The sequence below is a fragment of the Camellia sinensis genome, chromosome 4 (assembly GCF_055761805.1).
Source record: "Camellia sinensis isolate YWXY chromosome 4, ASM5576180v1, whole genome shotgun sequence".
In the NCBI taxonomy this organism is placed as follows: domain Eukaryota; kingdom Viridiplantae; phylum Streptophyta; class Magnoliopsida; order Ericales; family Theaceae; genus Camellia; species Camellia sinensis.
The window spans coordinates 65,629,004-65,644,439 of record NC_138964.1 but is presented as its reverse complement, the minus strand read 5'-3'; the positions used below and the strand labels follow the sequence as shown (position 1 = coordinate 65,644,439).

General features: G+C 33.1%; 1 protein-coding gene and 1 long non-coding RNA gene across 2 annotated transcripts; both read right to left on the bottom strand.

Annotated features, from left to right (window-relative positions):
- Window positions 1-1,281: 1,281 nt before the first annotated feature.
- LOC114276099 (uncharacterized) lies at window positions 1,282-11,870 on the bottom strand. The gene is made up of 5 exons (XM_028217843.2): window positions 11,679-11,870; window positions 10,966-11,587; window positions 10,355-10,761; window positions 2,428-2,526; window positions 1,282-1,627 (listed from the first exon to the last, which is right to left on the bottom strand). Exons 1-5 carry the CDS (start codon window positions 11,810-11,812, stop codon window positions 1,411-1,413), a joined length of 1,479 nt encoding a protein of 492 aa, XP_028073644.2. The 5' UTR covers window positions 11,813-11,870; the 3' UTR covers window positions 1,282-1,410.
- On the bottom strand, window positions 8,424-9,360 carry LOC145824699 (uncharacterized). The gene is made up of 2 exons (XR_014366660.1): window positions 9,287-9,360; window positions 8,424-8,610 (listed from the first exon to the last, which is right to left on the bottom strand). It is a non-coding gene; the product is annotated as an uncharacterized LOC145824699 (long non-coding RNA).
- Window positions 11,871-15,436: the final 3,566 nt, after the last annotated feature.

Here is a 15,436-nt window from a genome sequence, read left to right as displayed (position 1 = left end):
AATACTTACACGTATATAGTGTAATATATTATTTAAATATGTTTACCTATAAGTTGAGCTGCTTAGCAGGTCAACAATGTATAAATTCTAGGGGTACTTACGTATAGATCTTAATAAGTGGACTCATTATTTAATAGGACCTATGAGAAAAATTTGTCATAAAAAAAGTCACTAATTATAAGTTTTAACGACAATTTATAAAAATCATGACCAAAAAAAAAAATCACTAATTATCAATTTTTAGCGACATGTATAAAACATTGTCACAAAAAAATTATTTTTAAAGACAATTTTACCAAGACTTATTTTCAATAGAACTTGATGGAAATTAAGTCCAACTATTAGGACTTATTGATAGTTCACCTTAATTTTCTAACACAAAAATGTAGAAGTTTTAACACAAATGTATGCATCCCAAACAATAAAAATATATGAGGATTCATATATGCCTTGCATTCCTAAGAATTATCCAACCACGAAGCTCAAGTTTATCACAAAATTAGGATTAGGTACGAAGTGTTCAAATTTGACAAAAGAAAGTTATCTTGTTCTGAATCAATGCATTACACCTCATAAAAATAAAAAAATAAAAATTACCTGTAAAATTTCAAACATGAAATGCAAGAAAAATTAATTTGAATTATACATGTCAAACAGTAGAATTAATTACATTACAATGACTTAAATTTAACAGTGAGAAAATAAACAGTATTATATTAAATTCAAAAATCTAGCTCAAAATATATATATATATATATAATTCAACAATGACTTAAATTCATGTTTATTATAAATTTTATATTTATTAATAACAGAATTTGGATTGTTCAAATTACTGTTCATACATAACCAAAATAAAAATTTATATTGCTTAAACTTCTAAAAAATTTCAAGGACACGAGATATTCGGTATGGATCTACCAATTTTTTCTTCTTTCTTCTTTCAATTTTTTTTGTGGTAATAGATCTAGGAATTTCAAAATCATTACTCCCCCCAGCACAATCACTCTAATTTCACTGCAAATTACTCCAAATTTATGGAGTTAACTAACTTTAGAGACACTAACAATAATAGTAAGCCTCACCTTAAGTGATGATATAAAACCCATAATGATAATAAATTTTAAAAAATAGAGTAATTTAGTTAATGTGGTATATTGGAATGGCAATACACAAGGTCGCCTCATTAATGTTTTTCAGTTAGAAAATGAATAAGTGCCAAAGCAATAATGTAAACTGGTTCACATACAGTTTTTGCAGAAATGGCTGAGCAAGAAAGAGTTGGAGGCAAAACCATAAATATATTTAAAACTTACCAAATGAAGTAGCATACATACAAACTGAATTGATTGTTCATCAAGAAGTCAATTTTAAGTTAAAGGACAACAATAGTGGTTGAAAAAGAGAAGCTCAAGTTGTTGTTGTCCATGTGTAAACCTGGCCTCCACTTGTGGCTCCTGCAAGCATCCCAATCTGGTAAGGGTGTGTATCAAAGCGGCATGGAATTGCAGATAAATTTGGGCTCTGTAAAGTCGCAACACATACTCTCCTAGCCGTGGAGATAACATCAACTCCTCTTTTCATATTACCGATGAAGAGATGTGAATCGTCCCAACCCCATATTGCTCTGCTTTTTCAACCAAAAGAAGCTATATTAGTAATCAATCCCATCTTATATAGATAGATACAAAGTTTTATATACAAATTTCTTGCATTAAAATGAAGATCCAAAAGGTCGAGATTAATTTATCCTATTAAATCTTTTAATCACCAAAAGAACAACAAATCATGCACGAGTATTGGTTATTTTCACACTAAATACTCTTGGAATTTGTATTTTGAAATTTTCACAAAAAGAAGGAAAAAGGGGTACAAAATCTATCCAACTCGACAGTTCAAGAATCATATGAATTGTAGTGCTAATCGAATTGTGAATCATAAGATTCATTGTCAATTCTATTCCAAAATAGATTCACCAATAGATTCGCATCCATCTATGCATGAATCATGAATCAAACCGTCGATTCTAACAACTACATGACAAAAGTGGGAACATGAACACATTAAAAACAAATAGGAGATAATATACATCTGCATGGGTAGGATGATGATTCATTTTCCATTTTATTTTTTCATTACAAACATGTAAGGCTAAATAGAAATGGTTATGAACAACCAGCATAAAAAAAAATGTGAATGATTCATATCTAATTATATAATCTATACATGGATGTCTATTCTGAGTCTAATCTAAAAGTTCCGAGTCAAGATAGATTTTGCAAAGTGAATCAGTTACAAAAGCACATAAATCCAGTTTAAGTTTAGATGAGAAAACACCCACAAATGTAAATCAGTTTTATCAAAGAACAGTGAGCTGATTGTTCCAGACCTAATCACAACAGCATAACAACATACGAAAAACTATACCTGAATGAAGAAATCCATCTGCCTGTCTTATTATTATGGTTGATCATAGTTATGTCTTCAAAATTAGCTCCAGTCAGTAAGCCAACATTGTCATCAATACTGTGAAGAGATTGAAATTTCAAAGATCAGTAAGAGTGAGCCACCAAACTGATTATCAAAGTAACAGATTCCTATGACCACTTCCAGAGTGATATGCAAGTTATTTTTGACGAAAATAAGACTTGATCATATAACATAATCTATATATACTTAAAAAGAATTGGTAACTTAAACACTTTATGACTAAAGTGGAAGGGTTGACTAGTAACTAGTAACTGTACGTTCTTAACAATTAATTAGTACCTCCATTAAAATGGTGGTAAATAGAAAGAGAAAACCTACCTAGAACCCAGAGCAAATAAGCCGAAATGCAATTAGAAGTTGAGCATCAACACATTTTTAGCCCATGTTGTGACGATCACTAATATGAATTTTCTTTTCTTTTTTATTTTTCTCTTTTGGTTTTCAATAAAGTTTAATAATAAATTGTGAAAATCTTAACTGAAATTCAGAGAATACATACTTGAAATAGAAAAATATTTAAGCTGAAGCCCCTTCAAAAATTATACACCATCTTAAAAGTATCATCACCAGCTTTCTCTTGAGTGTTAATTTGTGATCTCAAAAGAAATGGTAGACTTAAAACCTAATGTAATACCCAAGACATGCATATAACTAATATATGAAGAGGGTAACTTTGTAATTTTAAAAAAAAATTAGGTTAATAACCTCATTAGGTTTTACAGTTATTCTCAAAAAATCCAAAGAAGGGGATCTTGTAACGCCCTTAATTCCATTACCCAATACATTATTAAAGTCAATTCTTTATTAATAATATGGAAGCAAGAATAATTAGCCAAACACAAATATTCTCTCTTGTACCTTCAATGAATGAAATGCTCAAATACATTAATTCACAAAATGTACCCTTAGGCTAACATCGAGGAAAAATAAAACTCAAAGAAATGGAGAGAGAGAGAGATTGACTCTCTCTTTAAAGCAAATGGCATTTTGCCTATAGGTAAAAGGCCCCCTTGGCCAACAATAACAAGACATCTTAGTCCTGAACAATTCTTCAACTTTGTACTTGAAAAATAGCTAACAACATGGGATGAACAACAAAGTCCAGTAGAGATCTCATTGATTTTAAACAATAACAGTACATAGATAGCTATGATCATGAATACTACAAGTTCTAATTACATATGTAATGTGACTTTTGTATTCAAAATATACATACATAAATATATTCTTTCTCAAAAGATTCCATCCTTTATCATTTCATAAAAAATATATATATATATATTTCTAATTTCCTGATCCTTGTACTCACCAATTTCAATTTAAGGACATTTCTCAATCTAAATCACATCTCAAATGCCATACGTACATTAATCATTTTCGCATTTCTATAATTTGTCTTTTATTTCCATAATCGATTCACTGTTAATCCCTTGCACCCTTGTGCTACTCATTTATATCAAACAATAATCCAATTATCATCGAACTCAACAATCATCTCACGACGTTACTCCAACTATTTTCACAACACATATGTTCATCAACAACTATCTCTTCAAATATATGCAAATTGACAACCAAATAAACTTGAGGATTCACTAAGCCTCACATCACCACCGTGGTCTCACCGAGCCACACGTCTGCCTGCTTTACAAGTTGCTAGCCGGAAGAAACGCATTACTTCTATATAACACAGCCTACTTTACCAGACGCTAACCGGAAGGAACGCATTACCTCTATATAGCACATCCACCCGCTTTACCGGTTGCTAGCCGAAAGGATCGCGTTACCTCCATATAGCACAATCACATTTCACAACACAAGCATCTCAAATTCATTCTATTCGATCTCATCTATTACGCAATTGGACTATTCAATCGATAACACATAAGGTTTCATATCAACCTCTTTCTCATCAATACTACAAGAAACAATATCATCCTCCACCGATAGCCAAGGACAAAACCTCTAGACAAAAGGACTCAAATCTCTTATAGAAACAATATAATTCTCAAAACGATTCCATGTTTGATTTCACCACTTCCAGTCATCAATAGTTTCGGCATAAAGTAAATTTCAAGACCATTACATATTTCCCTTCCTCTTCAAATTTCCTATTACAAGTTCACAACAATTAATTTTAAAATCATTATCCTTTCTTCGTTTATTTATATTCTACTATTTCAAAATTCTGATTTCATTAACTGAAATTCCCAACATGTTCGGTATGGTTCCATTATATGACAACCCACCCATTTCCTTTCCATTTCAACTTCACAATAACCGATACAACTAATAAGTATAAGCAGCTTAACTCATTCTCAAATTATTAAACCAACAATTAAAATTAAGCTTTTTAATTAAATCACCACAATGATGTTCTACATTCATATAAGTCTCAATAATTATATAATTATCAATTCTTCTCTAGCTTCTGGAATATTTAATTAAAAATTAAGGCTTTTACATAAACTCATCATAAACATGTTTTATTATCTCAAAATTTCATAATCAATAATGAATCATTAGATAAGCTCTTAAAATCCAAAAGTCCTAATTCAAAATCCACATGCCTTTCAAAAATCTCTCTACAAATCATGTTTCTTATGCAATAATAAAATGCCACATATCTATCTATAACAAAGTATTGAAGAGAATCAAAGAAATCCCTACCTCAAGATATGAGTAAGAAGACGAAAAGGGGAAGAGTGTAGGTTCAAGCCAACAAACCCTCCTAGCTTCAAGATCCTCCAAGAACCCTTCACGAATAGCAAGCTCTCTTCACAAAACTCTCTCAAATCTCTATCTCTCTAACCACTCAAGAAAAACCTGAACAACCAAGGCTAAGGCTAGGACACCAAGGTCTCTACAATGGAAAAAGAAGAATTTCAAAGGGGGGAAAAACAGGGAGAAGTCTCACGGCTTGTACAGAAAAAAAATAGGAAAAAGATTTTTCTCTTCTTCTTTCTTTGTATAGAGGGAGGACACCAAACAAAATGAATGGGAAGGAGCTCTATCTGTGGAGAAGTAGATCCAAGCCTAGGGAGGCAAGAATGGCTCTCGGCCAGCAAAGGGAGAGAAGTGATGTCTACATCTCATTTAATGCTTCTCTACATATGTAATGAAAAATCACAAAAGAAATGAGCACACCCATCAATTAATACATATATTTTAATATGTTGAGTCTTGTCTCCGCACAAACAAGTAAAGGAAAGAAAGAAATCGACAAAAAAAGGGGTGGGTGGTCAGCCATCAATTGTAGAAAAGGAGAGAGAGAGAGAGAGTTTTCTTTCATTATAATATGGAACTAAATTTTTGTCTCATCTTGGATTTCGCCAACACAGATAATAAAGAAAGAAATCAAAACTTTAATGTAATAAACTAATCAAGATAAGGTGAAAACAAGATCCTCTCATTTGGTGAAAGGGACAAGTTAATAAATAAAACCCTTTGATGATTAAAAAAAAAAAAAAAGTATAACTTTGATTTTATGGTATGTATCATAAATTCATCATTCATAAGCCTTATCATAATTTGGTGTCACACACACCACAAATATTCACAACCTTCTTATGATGATTTACATATATGTATATATATATAATCAAGACATGGACCAAATCAATTGAGTCCAATATGAGTAAAGTTCAATAATCTGAAGTAGCTATCTAATTTGGGACCTAAGCAAAAATAAACCAAATAGACCCAAAGTGGTCTCCACCATTCACATAATGAGTTACACAAACTCAAATTAAATTAATTCTAAATCATGACTCTTGAAATACATTTTCACCTATAAACCAAACATGGCCCACATATATATCAAACTACACCCGACAAACTTTATGTGAAGTCATGGTCTAACACTCAAAATAAACACAAAATCAAAATTGGATCATAAAAATTATGTTGCGTCAATTTATCAAACACCGATAAGTCTATGAATTTTATAAACTAAATATTCATCCTTTCATTCCAAAAATTTTGTCCAATATACTAGCTTCAAATGGGAAACATCAAATAATTTTTTTTTATAAGTTTCTGAATTGTGAAACTATTTTTAAAAGTTCATAGAATTAGAATCTAAATAAAAAATTTAATTAATTAATTAATTATTTATTTATTTTCATAGTCATCAAAGATCTCTTGAGGGTTCCAACAAAAGAGGTTGAAGAATCAATTCTTGGTACTAGGTCAATCTATTTATTCTTTAAGCTAAGAACTCTAGTACAACCTCTCCTTTCTATTATTTATTGTATTTCAATTTGGGGCTAAATTTCTTTAGGGTTTGGCTAGAACCCACAAATTATGTATGATGTTTGGGTAGTTTTTGGCGATTAACCCGTGAGAAGTGCCTGAGGTAGCAAAGCATGGCAACATTTGTACCTTGCTTGGGTCGGTGCAAGAAGCAAGGAGCCAAGGTGTGTTGTGTGGGATTCATATGACTTGCATGTATATATGGCTGGTTGGATATCATAGAAACCATAGTTGAAAAAAAAAAAGAAAAAAAAAAGAAGAAAGAAAGAAAAAAAGAAAAAGGAACTTATGAACGAAATTGCTTAACCAAACTGGTGAGTGTATGGGCATTAATATTAATCAGCAAAGGTGATTGGATTATTATAAGTGGGTATGGGTTAAGGACATTTGCAAGACCTGAAGTAGATAGAATAGATGACTATTGTAGACAATGAACAATCCTAGACTTAGATTATTGCATGAACACACATTAGGCAATGTTTTCTTAGATAATTATTGGGGAAATTATATATCAGTGTAAATTTAAAAAAATAATTATAGATTAGTAGTCAAGTTTATGAATATTAATAAATAAAATTATAGATTTTTAATGTATTTATAATTTTTTTTTTTTTTTTTTAAATACACTGGAGTGTAATCCTTCCATAATTATTTATGTGGTGTTATATTTATTAGGACTACGAGATTGAAGTGGATCGTGGTATTTTGAAGTAAGTTTTGGGATTTTTTTAGCACTTGAGGTAAGTGACCCTCCACCACGGTTAGTGTTTCAGCCTCAATGTTCTACCTGAAAAGTGCTTCATTGTGTTTTCCATGTGTTTGGTTAAAATATGGATCAAGTATGAAATAATTCTAAGTGATATTATTTAATTATTGTGATTCCTTGTATCAAAATATTTATGTCAAGGATATCAAAATGTTTTGTACTTCAAAGTAAGATCATGTACAAAATTTAGTACTTGAGTCTTGTCTTACTATGATGTGGACTCTAGCCAATGAGGGTTAAAAGTTGGCAAACTAGTTTCTTCTGGAGCTTTACCATAGGCTTATGTGTGGTTCTGGGCCTTGTTATCGGCTAATGTGGCTGTAGTTGCTAAGGCTTGAGTTCTGATGATTGAATTATCATATCATTGGACATCGAACCATTGCTTTCAACAAATAAATTTGACTCTATCATTGGATTATTTTATTGTCTTCTTTAATAAGATATATTGTTACGCTGTTAGTTCAGCCATTGATCTACCTCGCAAATAAATCATTTCATTCATCAAAAAAACATATTTCTTCCTTTTTGATTATTTTCTGCTACTTGATCTCCAACTAGCAGTGGTAGTTGGTGACTTACTAAGCTGTCAAGCTTATCCCATCACCGAATTTGTTTGTTGATTTGTAATGAAAGCCAATACAATTTCGGATTACTAGATTAATCATTGATTACCGAATTTTTGGTGTTATTTTGTATTATTTAATATTTGGAGAAAATTGTAACTTGTAATTTTAAAAGACGTAATTTATTAGATGCTTAACAATTCTAGTGCTTTATATATATATATATATATAAATTGATAGAAGCAATTAAATATTATTTTTGTCACGCCCCAAGCTCCGTGACAACGCCGCACACTCATTTAAGTGAGCATGCAAGGCTAAGAGTCCAACACATAACCAACATTGTAAAATACTCAAATTAAATCCTTAAATATCATAATGCTAAAAACCATACAAATAGATAATTCTTATCATATGAAATTGTCCACCAAGTCCACTAATAAAAGAAATAATAATAATAATCCAAGTACTTAAATCATAGTCCTATTCTCGGCACTCCCACAAGTAAAAACCCCGCGCAGCTCTACTCCTCAGAATCTGAAAAATAAAATAAGGGTAAGCTAGACAGCCCAGTAAATAACCAACCATCACTGTTAGCTGGATCAAGTATACAAAAAAAATAGTAGATAACCAATAAATATATTTTTTTTCTACCATTCAATAAATGAACAATTATTTTGTAAGATGTTTCGTAGCTGAAAATAAACAGTGTAGCAATACATTTTAATTGAAAAGACAATGGAGTAATTCAATGAAATTTCGTTGTTCAAAATTGATGGTTCGATATTCAAATGGTTCAATGATGCAATTCACAAAACCCAAGTCTTGGTGACTACGGTCACTTAGCCCGTGACAAGGCCCAGAACCACACGTAGGCCGGTGGTAAAGCCCCAAAAGAAACTAGTTTCTGTGCCAATAAATAACCCCCATTGGCTAGGGTCCAAATCATAGTCAGACTAGAGTGATGCTCAGAATTCAAACAATACACAACTTTTAAATACAAATATTCGATATTTTCAGAATAAACATTTGGTACAATTTTCAGAATAGTTTCACCAAATATTCGAATAATTTTCGTAATAATATTCGATGTTATTTTATACTTGACCCATATTTTATTTTAAGAGAACATAAAGGTTGTAAATAAATATTTATGATTTTAAACGATTTGATACGAATGAAAATGAACCAACAGTGATAGAGGGTTACTTACCTTCAAACAGCTAAAATAATATTTTCCAAGCTAATCTCAATTTACCAAGATTCACCTCAATCTCACAAACCTAATAAAATATTACACCGCATAAACAATTATTATGTGCATCCATTCATCTCTTCTTGTAACAACAATAAAATAAATTAACCCAATTGCCTATTGAGAACTCCCCCAATTTAGCATCAAAACAAAGCCATCACGGTTTCGGAAATTCTCAACCCATATTATTCTATTGTTGTTTATATACACGTAACAATTTGTAATTGCTTGTAGTCAATCGTGTATCCCACAAATACACCACCATTAAACTTAACCCATCACATATCAATCTCAAAATATGAACCACCCAAATGGGATGCAAAATACACTCTAAAATTGAGCAAAATTGAGACCCCCAACATAGACTACATCAATATATCTATTTAATCATATATGCCCATAAAATCATCTATTGATATATTAACACTAAAATCATAGATAGGAATACAATAAAATAAATCTTACCTAAGTGATGAATAAAGCAAAACCACCACTCTTATGAATCCTCCCTCTTCCTTGGTTTGGGTTTCTTTTCTTTAACCTTCAACTCTTCCAAACCCTTTCTGCAGCACAAGTCTCTCTTCTCTTTTTCTTTTCTTTTATCTTTTACCTTCTCAAACCCTAGCCGCCTATGGCACAATTCATAGCCTCTGTTTTGTTTGTTTTCCAAGACTTAAAGCCACAATAGGTGGGCTTATTAACCTAATTTCTCAAAGTTACAAAATTACCCATCTAAGTAATAGGAAATATAATGCCATCTCATAACTAATTCTTTGATATTAATAAATGACTCATATAAGTTAATTTAATTACTAATCTATCCAATAAAATAATAATATTTAAAACTTGGGTTTTACAATTTTCACTTCACAATGTTGCAATGATCCGGATCATTACACCTAATCACTATAGTCAACATCCCACAGAAAGAAAATATAGAACATATTGCTCAGTCTCACATCATTTCTATCAAGATACTTACTGAGAGCCACAAACAACATAACCAGTCCCAAAAACGTTACATACCTTGTTGTCGCTAGATAGCTTCCAGATGGTGAAAAGTAAGCAGAATGCACAGCCCTTTTATGGTTAACCATCTTCAAACATTTCGGCTTATCTGCATCAATATTTCTCAAATCCCAAATGCAAGCAGTTCCATCTGTGGAGCTCGTTGCCATGATGTCAGTGTTTTCTGAATTGAAATCTATAGTGTTGATTCTATCTTCGTGCAAAATCCACGAAGCTGAAGATTTTCCTGCCCTCTCATCCCAAATATTGAGAACTCCATGACCCTCGCTAAAATACAAGGACTTTGTATCATTTGTTCGTTGAGAAATAGAAAATATAGCATGATCACTGGAATAAACCAGATCAAATATTTCTTTCTCGACATCCATCAGTCGGATAAATCCATCATAGCAGCTAGTATATACCTACATACACATTGATATACAAACAGGGGAATGCACAAGCCAAGTTGAGTCATGTCACTACCAACAAATGAGATACAAGAATTGGTTGTTGCAAAACAAATGCAAAATGAAGCAATTAAAGGGGATAATTGCACATGCACATACTATATCTACTTCTTCATAGGGCCAAAAACATAAACTTTAAATAAATTGCAAAAGTAATACCTTTGAAATGGAAAATGGTTGAATTACAATGCCCGAAACCGGCCCTGGATGAGGGCGGTACAGATAAATCCCATCTCCATCCGCATTTTCAGCATCAAAATCCCAAAATCCAACATTCCCAAACTTGTTTCCCACGGCAATCAATTTCATATCCGTAGACGGAAAGAACCTCAGCACTAGTATTCTCCCTGGCACAACCCTAGCTATATTTTCTGGTTCCAACCCCATTGATTCCAAATCAACACAACCCTGAACCCGAATTGGGTAGCCAAAATTGACATTTTCATTCACACCAGTCATCGAATTGCAGGAACCCCCTTCAATTTCCTCCCTCGAGTCATGACCGCAACACAATTGGGGTTTTTTCAAAACACCCATGATTTTTTCAGTGAATTTTTGTTGGTGAGAGGCGTAACCGCAATACGCATCACCGATGGTAATAGGACCTGAGGACTCATATTTAGGGTTTGATTTGGGGGTCTTAGTTAGGGTTTCATCAAAATCGTGCATATTGGTGGCATCAGGTGGCATTCCTTTGGTCCGTAGCGAACGCCGAATGAAAATTGGGGTTTCGATTTTCGATTTCTTCTCTGGGCCATTTTTGTAAGACTTGATTTGAGCTCTAGAGAGAGAAATAGAGAGAGAGTTTTAACATTATATATATATATATATGTATGTATAGGCATTTAAAAAAATGTAAGATAGAGAGCGACATTTGGCGCTTAGTTGAAGCAGAGAGGTCGTCAATTTTGGAATGGATCTTAAGAGAAGCGAGCATTTCATCGTTGCGTTTGATGTTCTCAAGCCTTCGAAGCTCGTACCCTGTAAGTTTCTTCTGATGCGCCATTGAAGAGAGAGAGAGAGAGAGAGAGAGAGAGAGAAGAGGGGCGCTTGATTTGTGTGAAGTTCGCACTCCGTATATGTATATATACCTACTTATACGCGGGAATTAAAACTGGCGGGAACCCAATAATATTAATAAAAACAAAAAACGAAAAAAAAAGGAAAGAAAAAGAAAAAAAAACCTTCAAAGAGTGTGCATAAGTAAAAAAATGATATAATTTTAATTTTTTGTATTATAATTAAAGTAATATCATACACAAAGAAAAAAATTTGTCATAATTAAAAGAAAAAATAACATAATTAAAGATTTATATAATACACCCTTTGTAAAAGGATGTATAACTAAAGATTCATGTGGTACACCATTTGTAAAATGATGCACAACTAAAGATTCATATGATACGTTTCTTACCAAAAACTCACTTTTACGAAATCGAACCCTCTCTAATTTTTTTATTTTTTTGTACAATTCTATCCTTAAATAAAATTATCATAATGGACACCATCCATCATTTTTCTACTGTATACAAGCAACATTCAAAATCCAACATATCCCTGGTACAACATGGTTGTAACTTGGGTAGGTTGGATTGGACTTTCCACTTGTCCAAAATTTGTAGAGTGTACAAGTATTAAATTCAGCAATGACTTAAATTCATGTTTATTATATATTTTGTATTTATTAATAACGAAATTTGGGTTGTTCAAATCATTGTTCATACTAGGGATGTCCGCGGATCAGTTTGGGACGGTTTGTGGTTCGATTTGGACCCGCCCGCATCTATGCGGTTTGGGGAAAAGTCAATCCGCAACCGTCTGCAGTGCTGTTTGCGGTTTGTGCAGATAGGATTCGCGGATGTGTGGGTGGTTTGTAGATTAAACTTTTTTTCAAAAATTTATTTTTAAACCTTTTATTTTTTCCCATTTTGTCAATATTTATTTTGGATTCAATTTTAATTTTAATAACATATTTAATTTTAATTGTAATAACAGATTCAATTTTAATTTTAATAACAGATTCAATTCTATACAGATTCAATTCCAATTTCAATAACATATTCAATTTCCACTTCTCACAGATCTATTGGAGCATTGCAAAAGCACAGATTCAATTCCAAAAGCACAGATTTAATTCCAAGAGAGAGAGAGAGAGAGATCTGTTTGCATAAACACAGATTCAATTTCCACTTCTCACAGATTTGTTGGTACAAAAAAAAAATCAGATTTAATTCCAAACAATCACACAGATTCATTTTCCACTTCTCACAGATTCAACAACAGATTTAATTCCAATACCACAGATTTAATTCTAACAACACAGATTCAATTCCCAAAAAAAAAAAAAACAGAGAGAGATCTGTTTACATAAACACATATTCAATTTCCATTTTTTCACAGATCTATTGCTACCAAAAAAAAAATCAGGTTTAATTCCAAACAAACACACACATTCAATTTCCACTTCTCATAGACAAATCTGTTGCTACAAAAAAAAAAAATTAACAGATCTGATTGCTTAAAATAAACAAATCTGATGAGATGAGAGAGTAAGGGAGACAGATCAGAGAGAGAGGTTTGACATGTTGCAAAAAAAATCAAAGATCAAGGAGAGAGAGAGAGACAGACAGACAGACAGAGAGAGAGAGAAAGGCTTACCTGTGAGGTCGATCGGTGCGATGAGAGAGTGAGGTCGCTCGGTCGATCTTGCGATGAGAGAGAGTCGATCGGTGCAAATGCAAAACTAGAGAGTGAGAGTCTGATGAGATGAGAGAGTGAGGGAGACAGATCAGACAGAGAGATCTGATATGTTGCATAAGAAATCAAAGATTGGGGAGAGAGAGAGAAAGAAAGAGAGAGACTGAGACTAAGACTGAGACTAAGACTGAGACTGAGACTGAGACTGAGAGAGGCGCTTACCTGTGAGGTCGATCGGTCGATCTTGCGATGAAAGAGAGTCGATCGGTGCAGTGCAGATGAAAAATGCGAGAGTGAAAGACAAACTGATGAGATGAGAGAGTGAGTTCATGTTTTGGAGTTTTATTGAGAGATAGATTAAGATTAGGGTTTTTTTTTTTTGGTTTGTTTGTTATAGTTTATAGATGAAGTGAGATGAACAGTCAGATTTGAAGGAAAAAAGAAAAGAAAAGAAAGAGGTTTATGCAGGTGGGTTGCGCGGGTACGGTTCAAACCCGCAATCCGCCCGCAACCCGAAAATTAGATAAAATACAAACCGCACCCTACCCTAATGGGTTTACAAAACCGCCCATACATGTGCAGTTCGGATCAGGTAGGGCGGTTTGGGCGTTTCGGATAACTTTATGCCCAGCCCTAGTTCATACCTTAACCAAAATAAAATTTATATTGCTTAAACTTCAAAAAAATTTCAAGTTGGACACAAGATATTCGGTATGGATCTTGTGATGATCGGCATGAAATTCACCTCGTTCTCTTGAGTTATGTTGGATTTGTTTTGGGCTAGAGTGTTGGGCCTTAAGTGTAGTCCTTTTAACAGTTCGGTTCGTTGTTTGTTTTAAAAACATCCTCCAAAAAAATCTATCGTTCTTGTTTCATTTCAATCCCGAGTTTTTTCTTGGGTCGGAGGGTGCGAGGTCGGGTCCAGAGTGTCCGAAGTTGAGTCGAGGATTTTCCGGGCTAGAGGACCAGGGCCGCACGTGCAGGGCCGCACGTGTGGGAAAGGGGCCGCATGTGCGAAAAACAAGGAAGGGCTTGTTTGGCTACTGCATTATATGCAGGTGCGGGAGAGGTGGTGCGGAAGAAGAGCCGCACGTATGGGGGTGAGGGCCGTACGTGCGGGAAGCACGCTCCACACGTGTGGGGATGGGCGCCGCACGTGTGGTGGTAGGTAAGTCCGAAAATTTTGTTTATTCTTCTCTTTGGGCTGAGTGTATCTCACATTTTGTTTGTCTCTCTCTCTTTAAAAACCTTTTTTTCTCCCTTCTCTCTACATTTCCCTACACTCAATTGGATCAAAACCTTGATCTCTTTAGATCCATTAGAGTTTTGGCCATAGTTCCTTCATCAAAGTTGAAGAACTCCTAGAGGGCTACGTTGTGTGCTGTCGAGATCAAGTTTCAACATCGTTGATTTTGGGAGTTTCATCTTATTTCTTCATGAAAACTTGAGGTAGGGATTTTCTTTGAGTTATATATATGTTTTTGCAAGATCTAGTTGATTTTCGAAAGTTTCCTTTGAATATTTTGAAACTTGGATGTTGGCTCAAGAAGATGAGTGATTTTGAAAATGGGTTTATTTCTTACTCTTTTAAAATAGATCTTTATGGGTTTGATCTTCATTGATTGAAGAAAAGATGATTTTGGAGAGATATCTTTCAAAAGATTTGGATATGTATAGTTGTGGTAAGAAAACCTAGAAATTTGGAGATTTTTTTAAAAAAGATTGAAAATCCATGGGTGATATTGTCATATTTATTTTCTGTGCCTAAAATAAATGGATGTTTGGAAAATTTCTTATTTATATTTATATAAATGATGAATTTTGTAGAATATAGGAATTGTTGTTCATTTTGGAAATTGTTGTTCAAAATGTTGATATAGTCTTGAAATGACTAAATTGTTGAGAATACTTGAAAAGTGGAAAATGTGTTATT